This window comes from Ochotona princeps, chromosome 15 (genome assembly GCF_030435755.1).
Source record: "Ochotona princeps isolate mOchPri1 chromosome 15, mOchPri1.hap1, whole genome shotgun sequence".
Lineage (NCBI taxonomy): Eukaryota > Metazoa > Chordata > Mammalia > Lagomorpha > Ochotonidae > Ochotona > Ochotona princeps.
Genome location: NC_080846.1, coordinates 2977520 through 3003060, shown reverse-complemented (window position 1 = coordinate 3003060; position 25541 = coordinate 2977520). Strand labels below are relative to the sequence as shown.

The following is a 25541-nucleotide window of genomic DNA, read 5'->3' as shown; positions in this document are numbered from 1 at the left end:
TCACTTGGGGAGTGAGTCATCAGATGGAAGATGTTCCTCTGTCTCTCCTCCTCTCTGTATATCTGACTTTGCAATAAAAATAAAATAAATCTTTAAAAATAAATAAATAACTCTTGAAAGAGAGAGACACTGCCACCCCACTTTACAGATAACAGAACATGGGAATTGGCAGAATAGATTTCAAGTAAGGTCCTACTTCCTTGGCTTGGCCCTAAAACTTGGCTTGTGGGCTGTCTTTGGAAATGTGCCAACATAATCTTCACTCCTAGCCCAGCCTTCAGGGTCTGAATGGCGGGGAGGGGTTGGCGAGACCCCCAGGCAGGTTCCCCAGGCCTGGGGACACAGAGCCAGGGCCCTGGGTGGCTTCTCTGAGTTGGGGGATGTGAGTCTGACTTAAGCATATGAAAAGGATCCTATGGGGAGACCAAAAGCCACATAGCCCACTCCCCTCTCCTCACCCAGCCACCTGGCGCTACCACCCACTGCTTCCCCCAGGTGCCTTGGCTACACTTTAGGGTGTTAGAGCTACACCTGTCAGAGTGCCCACTGGGGGATCCAGGATTGAGCCACCTGCACCCCTTGACACAGGGGCTGGCTGAGAGCATGGGGCTGTCACAGGCTCCTGGGGCGGGCATCCGGCTTGCAGGCTGTGGCCCCAGGTTGTCACTCACTTGTGTCCAGGGGTCCTCCTCTGTGGGAGGCTGCTCCCTTACTGAGAGCCCATTTATGACAATCACTCAGCCGGGTACTTGGCACCCGCGGCAGCTGTGCCAGGCTTTCAGGCTCTCTGAGTGAATCAAATTTTGCCTTCCCTAGGTGGGGTTGCGGGTGAAGCTGCAGGGGGCGCGGGGAGGGATGGTCAGGGGGCTGGCAGGCAGTGAGCTGTGTGGTGTGGACTTGGCCGTCTCGCCCAGGGACACTGGAGTTCTCCGGGGCTGTTATCCCAACCCACAAGGGCGCAGGGTCTCTGGGAGCAAGAGGGCCGGGGACGAACAGGAAGGCAAGTAGGACACTGGGAATTCCTCTCTGCCCATTCTCCATCGCGCTTTTTCTTTTTAATTTTAATATTGTTTACATAGTGTAGAGGGATGCTTGCCCCTGTGGGTCTCTGATGAGGCTGTGAAGGGTCCGGTGTGGAGGAAAATGGACGCGGACACAGGGGAACAGGGAAAGGCGGCCTCTCCTTGGGCTGGAGCTCCAGCAGCAGCCAGGGATGTGGGACGGTCACTGATGGAGCATTCGAGACCCCGATGTGGGGATTCTTCAGGGGGACATCGGGGACATTCCAGCGATCCCTGCAGCCGGGGACCCCGGGCACGGCGCCCGCCGGCTCCCTGCCACGAGGGAGTAGAGGGGCCTGGGTGACACCTCGGAGAACCCACACACCAGCAGGGAACAGCCGCCGTCGGGACGGAACCCGCCTCGGGGCTTCCCGGCATCCGGCGGACATCCGGGTCACCGGCGCACAAGGACCAATGAGGGCAGGCAGCGTGACCCAGGGGGCGGGAAAGAGGCGGGGCAACATGGCGGCCCTCAGGGGACTTTTCGGAAGCGCTCTGACCCAGAGCTCGGCCGCCGCGGAGTCGCCTTCCCCCGTCGCAGGCCGAGCGTGGGCCGCGTCCGGCCGCCGGAGAGGGAGCCATGGGGACTGTGCACGCCCGGGTGAGCGGCCCGGCCAGCCGCGGCCTGCGTGACCCCCGGGCGGGCTGCGCCCGGCGTGGCGGCTGAAAGGGCGCCGGGCGCGCCGGGCCCTCGCAGGAGGAGGAGCGGGCCTGGGCGGAGGGATGTGGCCGGCTGAAGGTCACCGATGACCTGGAGCGACACCCCGGCGCAGGGCCGGCCGGGGTCCCGGAGCCGGCGGGGGGACACGTGGAGTCGCCCAGGCCAGGCCCAGCTCGTTGAGCCCAGTTGTCGCCGTCCCTGCGCCTCGCCGCCGGCTCGGGGTGCTGTGGTTGTTTGGGGGGTGTGTGTATGTGCGGGGGCCGCGGCTATCCGCGCTCCCTCGCTGTTTCCTGGACGCTCGGATGAAAGGCTCAGCAGGAATAAACCCCTCGCTGCTCCGGCCTCCTCTTTAGGGCTTCCTTGACCCGAGCTTGGAGCGGGCTGACCGCTGGCCAACGTGCAACCGAGGGCCAGGGAAGGCGTTCTTGGTCCAAGGTCACACGGTCAGAGGCTCGGAGTGTCCTCGTCCCGCCACTGCCCGCTCCCCTCTGCCTGCTCTGGTTAGATGGCCACTCCAGGGTGCACCTTGCTTGACACTTGCCCCCTGCTACCTTCCACGTCTCCCCTTGCTTCAGCTCTGTGTGCAGGGAGCCTGCGTGGCTAGAAACTGTTATCTGCGTTCCAGGTGACAGCTTGAAGTAAGCGTTCTTGTATTCAGTTGATGGCCTGCTGTGTGCAGGGGTAGGGATGGGCAAAGCCCAATAAATTCTAAGTCAAAAACTGCTTTTTTGGAGGGGGGTATTTATTTTTATCCAGGCCAAAGCCAGGAGGTTCCGGGTCTCCCACGTGGGTGGCAGGGGTCCAAGCCCTTGAGCTGTCCTCTGCTTCTCTCACAGGGAGCCGGATGGGATGTGGAGCACCTGTGAGATGCCGGAGTTGGAGGCATAGCCCACTACGCCATGGTGCTGGCCCCCCCAAAACTGCTTTTTTTTTTTTATTGCCAACTCATATATATACAGAGAGAAGGAGAGACAGAGAGGAAGATCTTCCGTCCAATGATTTCACTCCCTGAGTGACCGCAACGGCTGGTGCTGTGCCGATCTGAAGCCAGGAGCCCAGATCCTCTTCCAGGTCTCCCGCGCAGGTGCAGGGTCCCAATGCTTTGGGCCGTCCTCAGCTGCTTTCCCAGGCCACAAGCAGGGAGCTGGATGGGAAGTGGAGCTGCCGGGATTAGGACTGGCGCCCATATGGAATCCCGGTGTTCAAGCTGAGGACTTTTAAGCCCCGGCGCCGGGCCCCAATACTGCTTTTATGAAGGTCTTCTGGCACTGAAATTGTCCTTCATTTGATTATCGTGCTGATAAGAAAGCTACTGCCGGTGTCTTGAACTTCCTGCTCAGGACTGAGAGTCGGGAGGCGTTGGACAGCGAAATTTCTCATGTTTCCCTGGAAGAAGAGCTTTGTGAAACCATCCTTCCTGTTGGTTATGTGTTGTTAAATCTCCCACTAGATTCTAGCCTTTCACTTTAGGCTCTTTTGCTCATTTCCTGTCCCATTTCCACTGACTGGCACGCATACCCAGTAAAACCTTGCAGCCTGATTGGTAGACCCAGCTTGCTTGAAAGTGAGATCTCGGAGGCTGGTGGTCTGGTGTGGCAGGTGAAGCCATTGCCTGTGATGCCAGCATCCCATTTGGGCACCGGTGTGAGCCCCAGCTGCTCCACTTCTGATCCAGCGCCCCACTTGTGCGCCTGGGAAAGCAGCCGAGAATGGCCCAAGAGCATGAGCCCCTGCACCCACACGGGAGACTGGATAATGTTTCTGACGCCCGGCTTTGGTCTGCCTTGCCCGAGGCATTGTGCCCGTTTGGGGGGATAAAACCAGTGGATGAAAAATGTGTCTCTCCCTCGCCTCTCCGCAGCTCTGCTTTTTCAAATAAATAAAAAATCTCAAAAGGAAAGATACCAGATTGACTTTAGTTAATTTTACCATGTAACAGGCTTGCGATAGTATTTGGCAAACTCCTTAAGATTCTAACATGCTTGTCACCCGGTCGGGTCCTAATAGTGATTGGTGAGTAAGTAGTTGGTTTGGGCTTGGCGTTTGGTAGCTGTGGAGCTGGAGTGGGAGCTTCTCTTGAACAGGTGTTGGGTGAACCCTGTCTTGTTTGCCAACATAATGAAACTTTTTTTTAAGCACAATGGCAGAAAAACTTGTGCCTCACAAAGCATGTTTGCTAAGCATTTGGGTTAAGAGTGAATATGTGTGGGCCCGGCGGCGGGGCCTGGTGGCTAAAGTCCTCGCCTTGAACGCCCTGGGATCCCATATGGGCGCCGGTTCTAATCCTGGCAGCTTCACTTCCCATCCAGCTCCCTGTTTGTGGCCTGGGAAAGTAGTTGAGGACGGCCCAAAGCATTGGGACCCTGCACCCGTGTGGGAGACCTGGAAGAGGTTCCAGGTTCCCGGCTTCGGATTGGCGGCTGTTGCGGCTCACTTGGGGAGTGAATCATCGGACGGAAGATCTTCCTCTCTGTCTCTCCTACTCTCTGTATATCTGACTTTGTAATAAAAATAAATCTTTTTTAAAAAAGTGAATATGTGTACATGTTCTTAATTTGTATTTTTAAAAATATTTTGAATTGGAAGGAAAATTTAGAGGAGAGACAGAAAGATCTCTGTCCACTGGTTCACTCCCCAAGTGGCTGCAACAGCTGGAGCTGAGCTGATCTGAAGCCAGGAGTTTCTTCCTGATCTCCCACTTGGGTGCAGGATTCCAAGGCTTTGGGCCGTCCTTGACTGCTTTCTCAGGCCTTAATCGGGGAGCTGGATGGGAAGTGGAACAGCTGGGACACAGACCCATGCCCATATGGTATGCCGGTGCTTGGAGGTGGAGGATTAGCCAGTTGAGCCATTACACCAGCGCCCTTTGTTATTTTTTATGAACAGTAGGTTAATTACCAGTGAGCTAACCACTTGTGTCCAGAAAGTTGTGGGTAACATGGCTGCCTGCTGCCTCCTGTCCAGCTACAGCAGTCAGTAGAGGGGGAAGCTGGCCTCAGGCTCCAGGCAGAACTCCAGGAATGTGCTGGTTGGCTGGCTGCTTGGTTCCATGTCCCTTTCTGTGTGCTTCCCCCTGCTGTTGCAGAGCCTGGAGCCGCTGCCGTCCAGCGGGCCTGATTTCGGAGCGCTGGGAGAAGAGGCTGAGTTTGTCGAGGTTGAACCTGAAGCCAAACAGGAAATCCTTGAAAACAAAGATGTAAGTTTAGTGGGGGGTGCTGTCAGTCACGTTGGTTCCTGGGTGCCTCCTGGCCTGCCTCACTCCTTCAGCCACCTGCTGAGCTCGGAGTGGAGGCCCTCGCTGTCGCGGCGGAGGGGCTGTCACTGGGACTCCAGGGTCTGGTGCCACTTAGAGAAGTTCTTTCTAGCTCTGGAGAAGTTTTTCCTCGGTGATTGTTTGTGTTTGGGGCTTTGGCAGATACTCGTTTGTATTTGTGGTATTTAAAAAACCTGACATCAGTTTAAGGACAAGCTGAAGTTAGGGCGCGTCTGTGTTTCTGTTCTTCTGATCTGGGGAAGACCTTGGGCCTCAAATGAGGCTTTTCCTAAACTTTCTGTCTTTAGACCATTCAAGAGCAGAGGGACGTGTTAGAGTGGCTGTTTAGCGTGCAGTGTCAGATCCACGCACAAATGTGGGCAGGCGCACACGACTGGTAACTCCGGAGTCAGGGGCAGCCCGCCACTACTCACTGGGCCCCGGGATTGCCCGGCTGTACTCGAGTCTGTGAGCCAAGGAAGGAGTAAGTGCTAGGGGCCCGTTTTTTGAAAAGGTATGAAAAATAGGAATGGCGCTCAGAATTGGAACGTGTGGGTTACAGTGCTTGAGAGAAGCCCTGGCTCGGTTTCAGATGCTCGTCTCGCGTTTTTCCCAAACTTCATCTCTTGGCCTGTGTCTTACGTTAGAATCCCTGTCCTCTTGTCACATGTAGGTGGTGGTTCAGCATGTTCATTTCGATGGGCTTGGAAGGACTAAAGATGACATCATCATTTATGAGATCGGAGATGTCTTTAAGGCTAAAAACCTTATTGAGGTAAGTGTGATTTCTACAGACATTTTTTGCCTGTCCCTGCTGAATCTGCTCCCCGTTTGCTTGGCGACCATGGAGCACCCCACCCCAGGCTCCCCGTGTCCTGTCCGGAGGGCGGGTCGTGTTCTCCCACAAGATGACACTGCATGCCCTGTGCCCAGCCCTCCCACCCCGCAGGAGGCAGTGTCGTCCTCTTGTCCCTGTTATTGTTTGTTCGATTCGTTTGTGTAGTTGAAAGAGTCAGAGTGTGGAGCTCTGTGCCCAGTGGCGCTGCCCATGTGCTCAGCAGTGTGTGATGCCCCATGGACGGTCCGCTGTTGCCTGGGCAGCTCCCTTCTGCTGAATTCCAGCGTGCGCGTTTGCTCTCCTGACCCCCAGGTGCTACATACCCTCCGGTGTCCGTGTGCGTGTGACGGTGGTGCCGGGGGATGGTCCTCCTGGTGGCATTCTTGGGCCCAAGATTTGTGCCACCATTGCCACGTCAGTCACCAGGGATCGCAGCATTCCACGCCCAGAGCCAGTGTGGGGTGTGATCATGGTGGTGGAGAGCCACGGAGTTCAAACTCTGGCCGGCCCTCGGGCGTAAGGCCCAGTGTGGTGTTTGGGTTTAAGCCCCCCGAGACCATACCGGTTTGTCTGTTTCTTGGTCATCACTGACACATCACCTCTATGTCCAGTTCATCTGTGAGAGTTCTTTGCAGCTTTAAGAAGGGAACAGTTGGGTTGAGGTTTTTTTTGCTGTTTTATTTGCATATATATTTGAAGCTGGTGAACCCGGGCACTCGCATGTGGCTCCGTGCCCACCCTGCTCTTTGTCAAAGTGTGCTGGCCTTCCTCCGCGTGGGCGTTTCTCCCCCAGTTCCGCGGCCGCTGGTCACCTTGTCTGCTGTGTGTGGAGGCTGTGCTGGGGTGCTGCTTTCCCACGGGCCTCAGGCTCGGGGTGTCCTCCGTGTGCCGAGTCTCTTCCCCTCAGCGCCTGGATGAGGGGCGTGCAGGCCCTGTGGGCAGCAGCTGCTCCACTTGGCTATGCTGTGCCGCTGCCACCTCCTCCCGGTCCCAGGCTGTGGCCTAAAGTCATCCTCCTGACATCTCGGATGGCACTGACCTCTGGCCAGGTGCCACACCTGGAGCTGGGAGCTCCCACAGCTGCCTCCTTGGGAGCAGGTTGTCCGGCTCTGGCTGTGGCACGGCTCAGCGTCTGTGCTCTCCTGCCTCCCAGCCTGGGCTGGAGCAGCCTCGCCCCAGCTTGCCAGCCTCCTGCAGGAGCCCCCGTGTGCATCCCTGTCCATGCTCTGGCCATCTTAGGTCAGTGTGTGAATCTACCCCCGGGGCGTCTGGTCTTGCATGCCCCCCTCTGTGGCTGACACTGCCCCTTCCCTTGTGACGGGAGACCTGAGCCAGCCTGTCACGCAGGCCTTCCCTGCTCTGCGTCCTGAGTGACACCAGCGAGAGGAGTAGGTGCATGGCGATTGGAAACAGTGAAGACCTGGGTGACGACCTAGGCGAGCCACATGTGCCTGCCGCCCTCTCGCCACCATAAGCGCTGTCGGGTGTACCCTGTGTGCCTGTGTGATGCTCGTGCCTGGTCGCAGTCCGTGCTTCTTAGTGGAGGCTGTGTTTGTGCCCACAGGGCTCTCCCGCTTACTCCTGCCTGCCCTCCCGCGCGCTCTCCCGCTGTCCCGCACCTGGTCCTGCTGCTGCTCCCTGTTCTAATTGGCAGCCAGGAGCCTGTGGTAACCACCAGCCAGCCTGGTCGCTCAGCCCCTGTTAGTGTCCTTGGCCGTAGGAAAACACATTCTCTGGTTTCTCTCCCGCTCACAGGTGATGCGGAAATCTCATGAAGCCCGGGAGAAGCTTCTTCGGCTCGGAATTTTTAGACAAGTGGATGTTTTGATTGACACGTGCCAAGGTACGTGGGTGCTGTAGTCTGCGAGTCCTCCTTCTGCCCCTCAGCTCACAGAGGGGCTTGCGTGGTCAGGCACAGAACACTTGCAGGGGCATTGGACGCGGGGTCTTGGGGGAAGAATGGATTGCTAGTTTTTAAAACTTTGCTTAGTTGCTCCCCCATTTGCTGGCTTGCTGCCTGATATAACATCCAGGACTGAGCTGGCTCAACACTGGAGCTGGGAAGCTGGTTTTGTCTCCTGTGTGGGTGTCAGGGACCCCAGCACTTATCTCTGTTTGCAGGAAGCTGGGAGCAGCAGTAGAGGTGGGGCTCCGGCCCAGACCCCCCAATATGGGGTGTGCACACCCCAAGCCGGGGCACAGCTCATGTGCCAGAGGCCTGCTCCAGAACTGGGCTTCCACATCAGGCCAGGAAGCGTGTGAGCATGGCAGACAGAGGAGTTGACACCCCTGGGCCGCGCTCCCGGAGAGGTCCCCCTGGAGGAGTCGGCACCCCTGGGCCGCGCTCCCGGAGAGGTCCCCCTGGAGGAGTCGGCACCCCTGGGCCGCGCTCCCGGAGAGGTCCCCCTGGAGGAGTCGGCACCCCTGGGCTGCGCTGCGCTCCCAGAGAGGTCCTCCTGGAGGGAGCCTGCTTGGCACTACCCTGGCAAGCTCTCGGAGACACCATGTGGCCAGGATGGGAGGGGCATCAGGAGTTTGGCCCTCGATTAGCTCGCGTGCACTGAGTGCCACGGGGCTGGTCTCAGCCCGGTCAGTGTGGTTTCTCTTACTGCGAGCACCTGCTCTGCCCAGGCCTGCGTGGGGGTGTACAGGAAGTGGTGGCTTCTGCGGTGGCTTCTGCGGTGGTAAGGCCTCCTCGGGAGCTGCGCGGTGGGGGCTGTGTGCCCGAGGCCGAGGGTCTGGTGTGGTTGGGCCCTGGGGTTCTGTCTGTCCTCCGCAGTACCCCTCCCCCATGGCTCAGCATGGTGACCTTGAGGTAGGTGGGTGACGGCCACTGTCATCGCAGGCACGTGTCCCAGGTGTTGTCTCAGCACTTCCCTCGCCCCGTTGGCCAGGACCTGGCACATGACTGCACCCAGGGCAAGGCAGGTTCTGTGGCTGCCCGCCCCCTTGTAAAGCAAGGCGCTAGTGTGAACAGAGTGGGAGTTCTCTCACCTGGTAGCCTGGGGCGGGGTCTGGGCAGCAGCAGCTCTGGGGTATGCTGGTACCTGGCACGCTGTGGGGGCCGCGGGACAAGGGAGGAGAGAGGAGCAGCTGGGACACGCTGTGCACCCGCCACATGATGGACAGGTGCACATGCGCACATGAAAACCTGGTAAGACGTCACGATTAACATACTGTTTTAAAGATGTATTTGTTTTTATTGGAAAGGCAGATGTACAGAGGAGCTACAGAGAGAAAGATCTGAGGGGCTGGTGAGAGACGATGAACTTGGGGCGGGGCATGTTCTCTGCACCTCACACTGTCCTGAGCAGTAAGTCTGCTCGTGAAAAAACAAGTCATGGCCCTGCCCCAAACCTGCCGGCCCTGAGTGGCTGTGCCCTGAGTGGCCCTGCCCTGAGTGGCCCTCCCCCAGACCTGCCGGCCCCGAGCGGCCCTGCCCCAGACCTGCCGGCCCTGAGCGACCCTCCCCGAGACCTGCTGGCCCTGAGTGGCCCTGCCCTGAGTGGCCCTCCCCCAGACCTGCTGGCCCTGAGCATGGGTAGCCGGGGGCTGCACGGGATCAGACCCGGCTCCCAGCTGGCTTGACAAAGACCAGAACCTCCGTCACCAAATTGTTGGTGATACCTGTTCACTATGTGGATGCCACGTTTTATTTTTTATTTTGAAAGACTGACTTATTTGAAAATCAGAGTTAGAGAGGGAGGGAGAGACAGCTGGTCCGCCCCCAAATGGCCCCGACAGTGTGGCTAGAGCCAGGCTGCAGCCGTGTGCGCACAGGGACGGTGGCGTCCAGGCAGGGTTTCACTCACCTGTGCAGTTATCATGCCAACTAAGAGGCCAGTGTTCGTGGTGGAGCAGGTTAAGCTGCTGTGTGTGGCACCGGCGTGCCGTATCGGAGTGCCAGTGCCAGTCCAGGCTGCAGCACCTGCAGTCCAGCTCCCTGCCCATGTGCCTGGGAAGCAGTGGAAGCTGGCCGCGAGTGCTTGGGCCCCCGCCCTGCGTGTGAGGAAACTGGGTGGAGTTCTAGGCTTCTGGGTTAGTCTGGCACAGCCCTGGCTGTAGTACCATTTGGAGAGTGAGCTAGTCGATGGAAAATGTCATTAGCTTTGTACCACCCACCCCCCCCTGGCACTCTGCTTTTCACATAAATAAATCTTTAAGAAATACTCTGTGAGTCAGCAGTGCTGTGTGTGACTACAGCCAAGATTGGCTTACAGGAGCCTGTGGACACGTGTTGTACGTGCGGCTATGTTCACGTGAGAGGCTTCTCTGGACCGCGGGCTCTGTGTGCACCTGCCGCTGGGGCCTTGGGGGCCTGGGCCCTTCGGGAAGGGGTCCGCTCTGTGTGTAAAACAGAAGGGCCTTCGTTGGCTGTCGGATGGCGTTGCTGGAGGGCCCTGAAGTGGAACAGGAGCCTCTGGCCGACTCACTGCCTCACATCTTCTCTTCCCAGGCGATGACGCCCTTCCCAACGGGCTGGATGTCACCTTCGAAGTGACAGAGCTCAGGAGACTGACAGGCAGTTACAACACCATGGTGGGCAACAATGAAGGCAGCATGGTACGGCCCCACCGGTCGCTCTGGCGCTCCGTCCCAGGCGCCGCCTCTGTCCAGCCTCCCCTGTTAATAACATGTTGGGCAGCCTGGTAGCCCAGCCACGGCAGGGCCTGGCAGGAGCCGGGTCTGTCACTGTGAATGGCTCTGGCTCTCTGGGCTTCTGTCCCTCGCACGTCGTGGTTGGCAGGGTAACCTTGGCCCTCACATCAGGGAGGGTGTGAGTGGCAGCGGGTGCCGGGCACAGGGTGACCTTGACCCCACATCAGGCAGGATGTGAGTGGCAGCCGGGTGCTGTGCAGGCGTGTTCCAGGAGCCACGCTGCGTTGCCTGTGCCAGGCATCTCGGGGGTTTGTGCCTTGTTTGGCGTCTCCTAGCAGGCCTGCTCTGCATGAGATGTCACCCCCCCTTGCAGTTAGGCCACTGTCAGGCTTTTTCTGTTCCTAGGTCCTTGGCCTTAAACTCCCTAACCTTCTGGGACGTGCAGAAAAGATGACTTTCCAGTTTTCCTATGGAACTAAGGAAACTTCGTATGGCCTGTCCCTCTTCAAACCGCAGCCTGGAAACTTCGAACGCAAGTATGAGACTGAGCGGGCCGTGTGGGCGTGCGCGGTGACTGGCTGTAGTTACTGCTCGGCTGTTGATGCTCTCCCCGTTGTCTCCTAGTTTCTCTGTGAACTTGTACAAGGTGACTGGACAGTTCCCGTGGAGCTCGCTCCGAGAGACGGACAGGGGCATGTCTGCTGAGTACAGCGTGAGTGGCGTTTCGGTCCTGCTTTGGTGCGCGTAGGCAGACAAAGCACCCTGTCCTGCAGCTCCCAAAGTCAGCATGGGGGGCTTGCAGAGCCCAGGCCCTGTGCCCAACCTGGCCACTGTGCCTTGCTGAGTGCCCCTTCTCTGGCCCAGTGCTGGCTCCTGGGGACCAGAGCGTGGCTGAGGTCCGTCCATCCACATGTGGGTGCAGGCAGCCCAGGTACTTCCGGTTGCTGTGCGGTCACTTGGATTCGTGCTACAGGGAAGTTTTGGGCTGCATGTCCTCCCTCCCTCCCCTTCTCTTCCTCCCACACTGGGTCTGTAGAGGAGGATCGCAGCTGGAGACGGTGCCCGGTAGGAGTGCTGCTTGAGTGTGTGCTCCTTGAGTGCCCCCAGGCCGGTGGCATTGGCCTCCCTGTGGGCTCCTAGAAAGGCACCTTCACAGGCCCCTCCACGAACCTTCCGGGATGCTCTGGAGACAGGCTGTCCCCACCAGACTCCCCAAGCCTTTGGCAAGATACACTGGGCTATGAATCGGAGGAAATGAGAACAGGGCTTGTGGGTAGATTGAGAGCAGCAGGTCAGGCTCCTACCACAGAGCCTGGCATGTTGCAGACACCGGAGGTACAGCAGCAGGCGGTGTGTCTGCGCTGAAAACCCAGGGCATGCCTGGGTAGACCAGATGCAGCTGCACTTGCACTTCTTGCCCCCGGTGGCAGCCTTCCTTGCCACCTGCTCTGGCACAGACCTCCTTGGCCCTCACAGGGCCAGCTCCCTACCCTGCCCCGTCTTGATCCTCCCAGCTGCCCCTGTGGCTGGAACGAAGCCAGCAGTACCTAGGCACCTGGGAGTGTCCTCTCTCCCTGCTGTCTCCTTTGTGTCATTTGCCTAAGCTTATGTAAGGGAGCAGATTTCTAGAAGGGTGGAAACACCTGTTCTCCCACTTGGAGTTGCCAAGGTGAATGGAACAGCTGTGGGGCAGGTACAGGAGGCGGGAACATGTGCAAAGGGAGGGCAGAGGCCGGTGCTGGGGTGGGGGATGGGGGTCCTGCCTCCTCAGTGTCCCGGACCACAGGCCGGAGGGCTGCCTGGCTGAGCTGGAGCTGTGGGGCAGCCTGGCAGCGAAGCGCTGAGGTGTGTCCTTGTGAGGCGTGAGCAGGTGGACTCTGAGCACTGCTCCCACAGGTTCATGGGCATACGTGCCCAGGTCCTCAGCCGCCTGAGGGTTGCAGGGAATGCCCAGGGCCAGCTGCCTTCTGGGGTGTGGGCAGCTGCCTGGCATGATCTGCAGAACCCGCGGATCCCTCTACTGCCTGCTCAAGAGAGATGAGGCTCCCACCTGGGCAGGCAGGCGCCAGGGACCCATCTGCTGTGCCATCTCCGGCTTTGCTCAGTTTGGGGCTGGCTGCAGCAAGATGATCCTTCTTCTGATGTGGTCCCCTGTGCCTCTGAGCAGGCTCATCATGTCGCCTGGGCTGCCAACTGTGGCCTCAGGCAGGGGCTGGACGACTGGACGGGGTACGCAGTGTCATTGTGGGGGTCTTAGCTGCTACAGGGACGCTGGGACAAGCCTGCACCTGCGGGTCTGATGCCCGGAGTACAGCAGAATCTCCTGCCTCCACCGTCTGTCACCCTTTGCCACTTCGTGTCCCTCCTTGTCATTTAGGCCTCTGGTTAGTCAGGGAGGCCTTGCTCCTGAGCCCGTTGTGAGGGTCGCGCGCGTGGTGCGGATTGAGCCTTGTTTGAGATGGCAGCTTCCTGCGTGAGCCCAGCGTGAGCTGCCCATGCCAACCTGTGTCCCCCCGCTTGCCTTTCCAGTTCCCTGTGTGGAAGACCAGCCACACCGTCAAGTGGGAGGGCGTGTGGCGCGAGCTGGGCTGCCTCTCCAGGACGGCGTCGTTCGCGGTCCGGAAGGAGAGTGGGCACTCGCTCAAGTCGTCCCTGTCGGTAAGGATGCCGCAGTTCTAGAGTGAGTGACAGTTGGGCCACAAGGCTGGCCTTGGGGAACCCTGGCCACCCATGGGAGGCTGTGAAGCGGTGGTAAGCGTGGCTGGCCAGGGCATTGGGCTTCTTGGGGCAAGGACCTGGGACCTTGTGAGCGCCCACTGGGAGCGGGTGCCGTTAGTCCCATGGAGGCTCAGCCCTGCCTCCTGGGATGCAGCACCTGCCGGTGCCACCCACCCCCCGCCGTGTCCCAAGACCCTGAGTTCCTGTCGTGAGGTGCCCAGCCCAGGCTGGCGCTGGGTGGGTGTCACCTTGCCGGGCTGTGTGAAGGGCATGCAGCCATGGCCGTGTCTTTCAGCATGCGATGGTCATAGACTCTCGGAGCTCGTCCATCTTACCAAGGCGTGGGGCCCTGCTGAAGGTGAACCAGGTAACCTCTGACCTCAGGTGGGGCCAGCTTCGGGGGGGCCTGGGAGGTGAGGGTCACATGACCCAGGCACGAGTGTGTGTTACCCTTGCTCTCTGTGGCAGTCCTTGTGGCAAGAGGGTAGAGCTGGCTCCACTCAGGGCTCCTGCGCTGCGGTCGCCTCCTGCTCCCACAGCTCAGGCAGTCTACACAGAGCCCAGGCTGGGCACGCGAGGGGCCTGGCGGGGCTGCGAGCCCGGAGGAGGGCTGCGACTCGGAGTGACTGATGCCCTTGGTCACTGCGAAGGTGCTGGCGGGGTTTGTTGCCAGCACCTGCAGGGTGTGGACGGGGGGACAGTGAGAAGCTCGTGGTGTTTGCCTGGTGCCCCCAGCAAGCCCCCCTTGGCTTCTTTACCTCCTGTCCGTTTCCCTGCCTTGCTGCGGGTGGGGGCTAGCCTTAGCCCTTCGTCACAGGCACGGGGAGCGGCTGGCCTCGGCCAAGGAGCTGCGAGGACGTCCGGGTCCCTGTGACCCGGATGGCGCCAGCAGCTCCCTGTGACCCGAGGCGCCTCTTCCACAGGAGCTGGCCGGCTACACGGGCGGGGATGTGAGCTTTTTGAAGGAAGACTTCGAGCTGCAGTTGAACAAACAGCTTGTGCTTGACTCAGTGAGTACCCAGCCGGGACGCAGTCACTTCCCCGTGCCCCTTGGGTCGCCTTAGGCCTCAGGTCCCTGAAGTGCCAAGGAGAGGCCTCGGCTTGGTGGTGCCCAAGGCAGGTGGGCACGAGCACTGGGTTCCCGGCAGGCTGGGGGACGCTGGGCAGGAGGCGCGAGCACTTTCTGGCAGTCTCCTGCCAGTCGCTTGATGTAGGCTTGCCCTTCCGGACACTGTCCTGGGTCCCCGAGGACCAGGATGCGGCCCTCGCCCTGCCCTGCGGGGTCCCGTGAGTTCAGATGCTCCCATAGCCAGCATCTTCCTGCAGCCCGCTGCCTTGTTTCTCCTGCCTCTCTTGGCTCCCCGTGCTCCCTGTGCTTGGCTGTGCCACACAGTGTCCACCTGTGCCCCTTCCTCCTGAGACCTCTAAAGAAAGAACCAGCAGCTTCGAGAGAACTTGGAGGGGGCCCCAGCTGAGGGCACGCAGGCAGGGGTGCCCGGACAGGACGGCAGAAAGCACAGCTTCTCACACAGAAGGGGTATCTGTCTCCTGCATTGGCACCTGGGAGCACAGCAGTGCCCCCTCAGCCTAGGACACATGCCTTCATCTTCCCAGGCTGCCAGGCCTGAGCAGGTGCAGGGCTCTCATCCAGCGTCCAGCTCGTGCTGCTGGACTTCGCTTCTCCCTGCAGGCCAAGGAGCTGCTGGTGGGAGTAGCAGCCACACCAGGCTGCCCTCATGTATCCAGGCAGCATGGGACTACTTCAGCAGCTGTGCAGGCCTTGACCAGCAGCAGGCGACTGCCCACAGTGAGGGCAGAGGGCAGAGCTGTGCAGGCCTTGACCAGCAGCAGGCGACTGCCCACAGTGAGGGCAGAGGGCAGAGCTGTGCAGGCCTTGACCAGCAGCAGGTGGCTGTACGCAGCAAGGGCAGTGGGCAGAGCTGTGCAGGCCACAGCCAGCAGCGGGCGACTGCACGCAGTGAGGGCAGTGGGCAGAGCTGTGCAGGCCACGGCCAGCAGCGGGTGGCTGCCTGCAGCGAGGGCAGAGGGCAGAGCTGCGCAGGCCTTGGCCAGCAGTGGGTGGCTGCCCGCAGCGAGGGCAGTGGGCAGAGCTGTTTTCCTCCATCTGCCCAGGTCATCTCAGCGTCGCTGTGGGGTGGAATGTTGGTGCCCATTGGCGATAAGCCATCCAGCATCGCCGACAGGTGAGTGCAAGTGACTGGTGGGGAGCTGTGGGGGTTTCCTTTTCATCTTTTGGGTGGGTATCAAAGGCAGAGTTACAGAAAGGGAAACAGCTGTTCCACCTGCTGGTTTGCTCAGCAAGTGGCAGCAACGGCCAGGCTGGTTTAGGACCCAAGCCAGGAACCCACAGCTCCATCTCTGTCTCGCACGTGGAGGTCGCCTCCCGCTCTCTCCCTGGCATGTAGCAGGGAGCCGGATTGGAAGTGAAGCAGCCCGGACTTGAGCCCATGTTCTTATGGGATGCCAGGGTGCTGGGCGCAGCTCAACCCACTGTGCCACAATGCCATCCTCTCTTAGAAACCGCTTTAAACTTGGTTCACTGAGGAGGGTCGTGTTTCCAGATTTTACTTTCATTTTTATGTTCAACTTCAGAACACCTGACCACTCAGTTTAGTGCTTGTTTTGTGTTCTGTTGGAGGCACTAGTTACTATACTAAAACAAAGCTTTGATTGTTCCTGTTTGATTATGAAAGAATCCATCTCATACCCATGAAATAGAAACCAAACCCTTAGGGAGTTAGCTCGGTCCTGTGTGGTGCTGAGGAGGCGCCTGCAGGGGGCTGGCCAGCGCCGGCCGGTTGCTGTGTGCACACACAGCTAGGTGTGAAGCACTGGCCTCGGCTCTGCCGACCTGCAGGTGCGTGTGCTTTCTGAGAAGTCTTCGCTCCCGGCGGGGAGTGGTACTATGTCGTGTCTCAGGGTCCGCAGACACCAGGCCGCAGCCTGTTGAGGCATGTTGGCATGTACTTCCAGTTACGTCACTGTATCCAGTGGCTTCTAGAAGTAACAGTGAAGAAGAACTTTGTGATTTGTTGGGCAGATTTCTGTTTATGGTTTGAGGTCTCAAAGCAAAGCAAGAAAAGCCTATTAAAGCTTGGTAAGACTTTTCCAGAAGGTCCTACCCGCGGCGCTGCAGGGGCCTGCTCGTGGTCCGCCCTGCTGCTGGGGGGCTCTTCTTGCTGCCTTGAAGCGTCAGTCACGGCCCCAGAGGGCTGCAGTCGGCCCCCCCGACCTGCCTCAGTGACAGTCCCACTTAGCTTGAACCGGCTCAACCTTTTTTGCATAGCAGTTGGAAATATAAACACTTTGTTGTCATTTTACTTTCTTTAATTTTTTTTTAAAGATTTTATAATTATTGGAAAGCCGGATATACAGAGAGGAGGAGAGACAGAGAGGAAGATCTTCCATCCGATGATTCACTCCCCAAGTGAGTCGCTGTGGCCGGTACTGCGCTGATCCGAAGCCGGGAACCAGGAACCTCTTCTGGGTCTCCCACATGGGTGCAGGGTCCCAAGGCTTTGGGCCTCGACTGCTTTCCCAGGCCACAAGCAGGGAGCTGGATGGGAAACGGGCTGCCGGGATTAGAACTGGTGCCCATATGGGATCTTGGCACATTCGAGGTGAGGACTTTTAGCCTCTAGGACCAAAGCTGGGCCCGTCTCTGCTCATTTTTAATCTGTGTTTGTAGTAATTTTCACAGTCTGCAATACTGCCCCATTTTCTAAAAAGGGAATGGGATTTCCAAGCTATTTTTAATTACTGTTTTTCAGTTTACTAGGATACAGGGGAGTGTGGTCATCCCAATCTGTTACGAAGCACAGGGGAGTTCAGTTTTTAAAAACCATAACCTAGGACACAGTAGCCTGGTGGCTAAAGTCCTCACCTTGCATGTGTCAGGATCCCATATGGGCGCCGGTTCTAATTCCGGAAGCTCCACTTCCCATCCAGCTCCCTGCCTGTGGCCTGGGAAAGCAGTAGAGACGGCCCAAAGCCTCGGGACCCTGCACCCATGTGGGAGACCTAGAGGAGGCTCCTCGCTGTCGGCTTCGGATTGGCTCAGCTCCGGCTGTTGCAGCCTCTTGGGGAGTGAGCTAGCAGATAGAAGATCTTCCTGTCTTTCCTTCTCTATAAGTCTGAGTTTCCAGTAAGAATGAATAAATCTTTAGAAAAAATCATAACCTGAGAGTTACAACCTGACATAAAAACTGACTTAAAAATAATCCTAGTTCCATTTTGATCCATTTACTTCTGGTATTATTTCCTTCCTCCTATGATATTGGGACTGAACTATTACATCATGTGTATTCTGCCTTTTTAAAACTTTAAATAAAAATTTTACTTATTTTTATTGAAAAGGCAGAGTTACAGAGAGAAAAAAGGAAGACAGATCTTCCGTCTACTGGTTCACTCCCCAAAAGGCCGCAGTGGCCGGAGCTGAGCCGATCCAGAGCCAGGAGCTCCTCCCATGTTTCCCACGTGGCTAGAGGCTCCTAAGGACTTGGCCATTCTCCACTGCTGCGTCAGTCTGGAGTGGCTGGGACGCAAGCCGGCACCTGTGTGGGATGCTGGGACCCCAGGCTTACTGTCTCAGCACGTGCATGTGGGAAGCTTGGCCTGAGCAGGAGCAGTGGGACCGGCAGCAGCTCGAGCGCTGTGCTGGGCACTGCACCTGGCCCTGTCTTCCAGGTGTCTGCCATCTGCCTGACCAGGGCCTCGAGCATCTCGCTGGGTGTTGGGATTCAGAGTTTGTGAAGCTCACTGATGCTGCCGCGGTCCGGCCCAGATGCGGCCTGTCTCTGACACCTGTTGTTCTGTCTTAGGTTTTACCTCGGGGGCCCGACCAGTGTCCGTGGCTTCAGCATGCATAGCATCGGCCCGCAGAGCGAAGGTCTGTCCACCCGGGGTCACATTGGCGTCTGCTACTCACGTATGACTTGTTTGTTTAAGAGACTTATTTATTTAGAAGGCAGAGCTACAGAGAAGGAAAGGCAGTGAGAGAAATCTTCCATCTCTGCTTCACTCCCTTAAGGGCCTCCCTGGCCAGGGCTGGATCTCTTAAGCCAGGAGCCAGGAGCTGCCTCCAGGTCTCCCACGTGGGTGCAGCGGCCCGAGCCCTCGGGCCATCATGGTGCATCAGCAGGGAGCTGGACCGGAAGTGGAGCAGCCGGGACTGGGATATGGATACTTCAGGCAGCAGCTGATGTTGACTGTGTATTTACTGGTTTAAATTGAGTATTGATAGATAGTGATGGAAGATACAAGCCAGCACCTGGTGGGCACGGAGTGTTTAGTAAGAGACGGGAGGAACAGGAAACGCAGGTGAGCCAAGAAGCCTGTGGAGGGGCTGCAGGCCAGCACCCGCAGAGGGCAGGTGGTGGACGAACACCGTGACCGGCTCCTCTGCGACCATTTCCAATGGCTGCGTATTTCATCACAGGGCATAATTGCATTTTAATTAAGAGAGTTTCTGAAAAAGGATGTGTTCATTTATTTGAAATCAGAATTAAAGGGAGAGAGAAACGTATTCCATCTACCGGTTCACTCCCCAGATGTCCATAATAGCCAGGAGCCAGGAGCCTCCGCCCCATGGGTACAGGGCCGAAGTCCTGAGGCATCTTCTAGCACTTTCCCAGGTCGTTAGCAGGGAGCTGGATTGGAAGTGGAACAGCCGAGCATCGAGCTGGCATCCATATGGGATGCCAGTAACACTCCCCATGCTTATAGAATGCAAGTTAGCCCCAGGCACTCCAGGGGGGGCCTGAGTGTTAATCCACAGGAGGCAGTTACCGGGTATCCACCTGGCTGCCCTGGGCACTCCAGGGGGGGCCTGAGTGTTAATCCACAGGAAGCAGTTACCGGGTATCCACCTGGCTGCCCTGGGCACTCCAGGGGGGGCCTGAGTGTTAATCCACAGGAGGCAGTTACCGGGTATCCACCTGGCTGCCCTGGGCACTCCAGGGGGGGCCTGAGTGTTAATCCACAGGAAGCAGTTACCGGGTGTCCACCTGGCTGCCCTGGGCACTCCGGGGGGGCCTGAGTGTTAATCCACAGGAGGCAGTTACCGGTGTCCACCTGGCTGCCCTGGGCACTCCAGGGGGGGGCCTGAGTGTTAATCCACAGGAAGCAGTTACCGGGTGTCCACCTGGCTGCCCTGGGCACTCCAGGGGGGGCCTGAGTGTTAATCCACAGGAAGCAGTTACCGGGTGTCCACCTGGCTGCCCTGGGCACTCCAGGGGGGGCCTGAGTGTTAATCCACAGGAAGCAGTTACCGGGTGTCCACCTGGCTGCCCTGGGCACTCCAGGGGGGGGCCTGAGTGTTAATCCACAGGAGGCAGTTACCGGGTGTCCACCTGGCTGCCCTGGGCACTCCAGGGGGGGGCCTGAGTGTTAATTCACAGGAGGCAGTTACCGGTGTCCACCTGGCTGCCCTGGGCACTCCAGGGGGGGCCTGAGTGTTAATCCACAGGAAGCAGTTACCGGGTGTCCACCTGGCTGCCCTGGGCACTCCAGGGGGGGGCGCCTGAGTGTTAATCCACAGGAAGCAGTTACCGGGTGTCCACCTGGCTGCCCTGGGCACTCCAGGGGGGGGCCTGAGTGTTAATCCACAGGAAGCAGTTACCGGGTGTCCACCTGGCTGCCCTGGGCACTCCAGGGGGGGGCCTGAGTGTTAATCCACAGGAAGCAGTTACCGGGTGTCCACCTGGCTGCCCTGGGCACTCCAGGGGGGGGCCTGAGTGTTAATCCACAGGAGGCAGTTACCGGTGTCCACCTGGCTGCCCTGGGCACTCCAGGGGGGGCCTGAGTGTTAATCCACAGGAGGCAGTTACCGGGTGTCCACCTGGCTGCCCTGGGCACTCCAGGGGGGGCCTGAGTGTTAATCCACAGGAGGCAGTTACCGGGTGTCCACCTGGCTGCCCTGGGCACTCCAGGGGGGGGCCTGAGTGTTAATCCACAGGAGGCAGTTACCGGTGTCCACCTGGCTGCCCTGGGCACTCCAGGGGGGGCCTGAGTGTTAATCCACAGGAGGCAGTTACCGGGTGTCCACCTGGCTGCCCTGGGCACTCCAGGGGGGGCCTGAGTGTTAATCCACAGGAGGCAGTTACCGGGTGTCCACCTGGCTGCCCTGGGCACTCCAGGGGGGGCCTGAGTGTTAATCCACAGGAGGCAGTTACCGGGTGTCCACCTGGCTGCCCTGGGCACTCCAGGGGGGGGCCTGAGTGTTAATCCACAGGAGGCAGTTACCGGTGTCCACCTGGCTGCCCTGGGCACTCCAGGGGGGGCCTGAGTGTTAATCCACAGGAGGCAGTTACCGGGTGTCCACCTGGCTGCCCTGGGCACTCCAGGGGGGGCCTGAGTGTTAATCCACAGGAGGCAGTTACGGGTGTCCACCTGGCTGCCTTGGGCGGGGAGGAAGGGAGGGTCTGTGTCTGCTCTAGCACTCGCTCCTGAGCAGAGTGAAGGGGCTCGTCCGGGAGAGGCGCAGCGGGGCCCTGGGACCCGGCATGTCTCCTGTCCCTGCCTGACGGTGGGCTCTGTGGGAGAGGTGGGGACTGACACTGAATGGCACCAGCCTTGGGGGTCAGGCATGACTGTTCCTGTGGCTTCAGTGCCACAGCCGTTTGCAGTCTGCGTGGAGCGGGTAGGAGGGCATTACTGGCAGCGAGGCACCTGTGCCCATGGCGGCTGGCCTCCAGTTTGGACAGCAGCCTTTCTGCCCAGAAAGCAAAAAGCCCCGGTGGTGACTACGCGTAGATGACCGACTGTGTGTGGACACTGGGCTGTGCAATGGGACACCCTGTGCTGTTGGTAGGGAGGGCACATGCCTGTCATGTAAAGTGGCACAAAATAAATGAAAGCCACAAGAAGATTCTTAGAATAGGGTCAGCCACGCCCGGGGTGAGGCCGCCCCGGGACGGAATGCGGCCTTGCATCTTGTGGACGGGAGTGACGTGTCGTGCCTCCAGGGCCCTGGAGAGTGAGTGTGGGGCCACACTCCCCGGGCCTGGCTCTCTCTCCCCATGCAGGTGACTACCTGGGTGGAGAGGCGTACTGGGCTGGCGGCCTACACCTGTACACGCCGCTGCCCTTCCGGCCTGGCCAGGGCGGCTTCGGGGAACTCTTCCGAACCCACTTCTTCCTCAACGCGGGGAACCTCTGCAACCTCAACTATGGTAAGGAGCCGGGGAGACTGGGGGAGACCAGGGGGGACCAGGGAGACCAGCTGCCGCACGTGGGACCCAGGGGGGACCAAGGGGGACCAGGGGAGACGGGGGGGACCAGGGAGACCAGGCGCCGTACATGGGGCCCAGGGGGAACCAAGGGGGACCAGGGGAGACCAGAGGGGACCGGGGGAGACCGGGGAAGACCAGGGGGGACCAGGGGGACCAGGGGAGATGGGGGGGACCAGGCGCCACACATGGGGCCCAGGGGGGACCAGGCACTGCATACGGGGCCTACGGTGGAGTCTGACCACTTTCTGTGACTGTTTACAGCCACATCCCACTGGGCCACAAAGTGAGGAAGGGACCTGAGGTCAGGGTGGTACCTGCTGCCGGCTGGCAGGCCTCATGGGCACCTGTGTGTGTCCTGTGGCCCCTCGTTCTTTGTGAGGCGCCCATGGTCAGTTCTGGATACCAGGGCTGATGGCTTCTGTCCTGCCCCAGTCCGCTCTTGGGGGCCCACCTCTCAACAAGGTCATCAGGGAAGTGGTCACCTCCCCGTACGCACTGTGCGCGCCTGTCACTGGCCACAGTGGCTCAGACCAGGTGGCAGATCCCCACCAAGGCCATTGGAGATGCCGGGTCAGCTTCCTGGTGGTGAGAAAAGCCACTCTGGGTGTGGGGATCGGGATGTGCCAGGCCCAGAGCTGAGAGAGCCCCGCTGGGGCACAGTGAGCAGGCCTGGTCCCGGCCTCATGACTGCCTGCTACCCTCCCCAGGCCCTGCCAGGGCACCGTACGGTGGTGAAGGGTGGGCCGCGTGTGCTGGTATCACCTGTTCTTCTCTTGCCAGGTGAGGGCCCCCGTGCCCACATCCGGAAGCTGGCTGAGTGTATCCGCTGGTCCTATGGCGCGGGGATCGTGCTGCGGCTCGGCAACATCGCGCGGCTGGAGCTGAACTACTGCGTCCCCATGGGTGTGCAGCGAGGGGACAGGTGCGTGTGGAGCCCTCCTCACTCCTGGCAGGGTGAGGTGTATGTGACGTGGTGGGTGCCTCTGGAAGGGTTGAGCTGCACACCTGGTGAGCCCAAGCTGCTTGCTGCAGGTGCCGTCCTGGGCACACTGTGGCCCTGGAGCTGCCAGGCTGGGCCGTGCCCGCAGAGAGCTCCGCCAAGGGCTTTCTCCCAGCAACAGGTGAGCTCGCAGCCCGGCCCTTGCCCGCCACTTGTTTAGTTGAACGAAGATGTGCTAAAGACCGTCGTCCCTTGGTCTCGGATGGAGTCTGGACCCTGGGCGCCAGGGGTCACAGATGCTTGAGTCCTTAGCCCCGTCCAGCTGTGCCTATAGACCCCGTGCACACCTTCCTGCGTGCCTCAAGTCACCAGGGGACTTGGGGGCATTACTTGGGGTGCTCTGTGCAAAGCCCACATGTCACTTCCTCATGGATTCTGCCTTGAACTCGGTGTACAGCAGGTTTGGGAGCTTTCTGGAATGTCTTTCTTAATCTCATATTGGTTAAATAGGTGAGTGCAGAACTGTGGCTGTGGAGTGGCCGTGTTACAGACGACCATGGTCAGAGGCTGCTTAGGAAAATTCCATTTTGTGTCATATATGGTATGCGTCGGGTGACTCGTGTTGTTGCAATGTCTGTTAGGCACCTCTGCCACCTTAATCAGGAACCCCAGGCTGGGAGGTGGCTCGGGGTGGGGAAGTCCCCTGAGCCAGTGATTGAGGTCCCTGGCGGGCCTCTTCCTGGCCTCAGGTGGCGCCTTCTGTGTGGTCCTCCTGTGACAGGGTGAGGTGGGGTCTCACCCCAGCGTGAGGCCCCGCACGCTCAGCTAAGCCTGATCCCCTGCTGAAAGTGTGCCCCCAAACCCCGAAGCGTAGCAAGGAGGGACATGAGTGTGTGGGTCTGGGGGGATGCGCTGATCTGCAGTTACTGTCCCTGTTGGGGGGCCTGTGTCATGCTTGCCGCCTCCTTGTATGTCTGTGGTGCCAGCCGTCGGGGCATGGACCCACCTGCTCCCACTGGTGGAGGGGCTGGATTGGCCGGTCTTCCGCTTGTGTGTGTGGCATTGGGAGGATAGCCGTGTGGGCAAGCCTGCAGTGACCCCATGCTCCTGGGGCCCAGCCCTGCCAGACGCTGCCACTCCCCCACCCCCCATGCTCAGCAGGCTAGCTCCTCTGCCCTGTGTGCCCCACGGCAGGGCATGGAGCTCCCTGGTGATGACAGTGCCTGCTGGTGCCCCATGGGTGCGAAGCTGGCAGCAATATCCTCTGCCCCGTGGCCATACTTGGCCTCTGCAGCAGCTGCTGTAGCTGTGCCCTCCACTGGACCCCACATGACTCCCAGTTCCTAAAGCCACGAGCGTCCTCAGGGCTCCTTCTGTGTTCAGCACAGTGCACTGGGGTGCAGCTCGCCTCCCAGGAAGCCCAGATCCCACCACACCCGGGAAGCCTGCCCGGCTTAGTCCATTCTGGGTAAATGTGCCTGCCCCTGCAGCCGGAGCTTTTGTGTGTGCAGAGGGAACCCGAGCAGGTGCTTGCCTCTCTATGCCTCTGCTTCCCCCTGGGGGCTCCCGCTCTTCCCACCGCTCTTAGGCCTGCCCCTGGGGACCACTCAGCTGGTGCACTGGGTCCTGTGCCTTCCCACCAGATGCAGTACTGTCTGCGGCCACCAGGTGGCAGCGTGCCCTAGGGCGTCGCTGCTGGAAGAGGTTGGGGCGCAAGGGGGAGGGGCTGGCTCAGCTTTGGGGTCCACCGAGAAGTGCCTCTGGGAGATGAGGTTCCAGGTGTGGTTTCCTGTAGAAGGCGACAGTTTGTGCCAAGATGCTCCTGGCCCCAGGCTGGGTCCAGCTCTGTTTTCTCACCATGAGGTGGCAGCAGATAGCCCATGGGAACTGCAAATGCCGGATGCGCCGGGCACCTGTGCAGGAGCAAGTGCCCTTGCCCAGGGCGTGGCTTGGTGTGACGTTCTGTCATTAGAGTGGGACTTCTGAGTGACAAGATGAGAGTTCACTCAGCTGGGTCACGTTCAGGGCACCCAGCTGTCAGCCCCTCCCGCAGTGATGTCAGCCGCCAGAACCTTCCAGAAAGGGAAGCTGCCTCGGGACGTGACAGCGCCGTCACTGTGTGGCTTAGTGCTGTGTGAGCTTGTCATCTGGTAACCCAGTGATGAGTCTGGTGGGGACAGGCAGGACCCTCCGCTCTGGGGACACTGACTGCTGGCCAGGTGGTGCCCAGCAGCGTCTGGGCATAGGGTGGTGCTCGGGACAGTGGCCAGGCCTGCTCGCCCTCTTCTGCCTTCCAGCCACACTGGCCACTCGTTGCCTGGGCTGCATGCTGAGGTGTTGGAGTTCAGGACCTTGGCTGTCCCTGGCACCACTCAACTTCCTGCACGGGTGAGACCCGTTGAAGAGGCCTGGGCTGGGGAAGTTGGGCAGGAGGTGCTGTGGGGGAGGGAAGCGGGTGCTGGTCAACAGATGGGGTGCTGGGTGGGGCGTGTGTGGGATGCGTGCCCAGGGGCCCCGGCCAGTGAGGTGGCTTTGTGCGTCTCCACGTCTTGGTCCTGGCCTCTCCTGTGGGGTGTCCCCTCGACCTGCAGACCTGCCCCTGTGCCATGTTCCAGTGGCTGGCTCCTGAGTGTGGAAGCCAGTAGCCACACAGGTCTCAGGGTAGCAGTTCCCTGAGCAGTGAGACTCGACCTCGCTGCCGGGCAGTGTGACACCCAGAGCTCATGCCTGCACACGGCTGAGGCCATGGAGGCCCTCTGGTTGCAGTTGGGGTCTTGTCCCCAAAGGCCTTGGCTGTGGCTCACAGCATGGCTGCAGCTGGTGGTCCTACATCCCCACCCTGACCCCCAGTCCCCCTCCAGTGTGGTGCAGTGCAGTGCCGGCCGCCCTCTCCCCTGCCGCCCGGTGTGGTGCAGTGCAGTGCGGGCCGCCCTCTCCCCTGCCGCCCGGTGTGGTGCAGTGCAGTGCGGGCCGCCCTCTCCCCTGCCACCCGGTGTGGTACAGCGCAGTGCGGGCCGCCACCTCCTCTGCAGCCCGGTGCAGTGCACTGCAAGCCTCTGCCTCTCCCCTGTGTTGCAGGATCTGTGACGGCGTCCAGTTTGGAGCTGGGATAAGGTTCCTGTAGCAGCTCCCCCTGCAGAAGCAGCGCTGGCCTGTGGCGGCTGAGCCTCTGGGTCCCAGGTGCTGCCCGAGTGACCGTGGGGCCGTCCTCAGATGGCC

At 59.7% G+C, this 25541-nt stretch overlaps 1 protein-coding gene across 2 annotated transcripts; it reads left to right on the top strand.

The window, feature by feature from the left end:
- Positions 1–1550: 1550 nt before the first annotated feature.
- Positions 1551–25541, top strand: SAMM50 (SAMM50 sorting and assembly machinery component). Of its 2 annotated transcripts, none has more exons than XM_058673535.1 (15): positions 1551–1662; positions 4808–4918; positions 5649–5750; positions 7569–7656; positions 10270–10376; positions 10818–10948; positions 11037–11124; positions 12942–13070; positions 13426–13497; positions 14054–14140; positions 15264–15334; positions 17972–18039; positions 21176–21322; positions 22163–22304; positions 25401–25541. In XM_058673535.1, exons 1-15 carry the CDS (start codon positions 1642–1644, stop codon positions 25444–25446), a joined length of 1410 nt encoding a protein of 469 aa, XP_058529518.1. In that variant the 5' UTR covers positions 1551–1641; the 3' UTR covers positions 25447–25541. The 2 variants fall into 2 exon arrangements, with proteins under 2 accessions (XP_058529518.1, XP_058529517.1); XM_058673534.1 differs by having other exon boundaries at positions 17972–18078.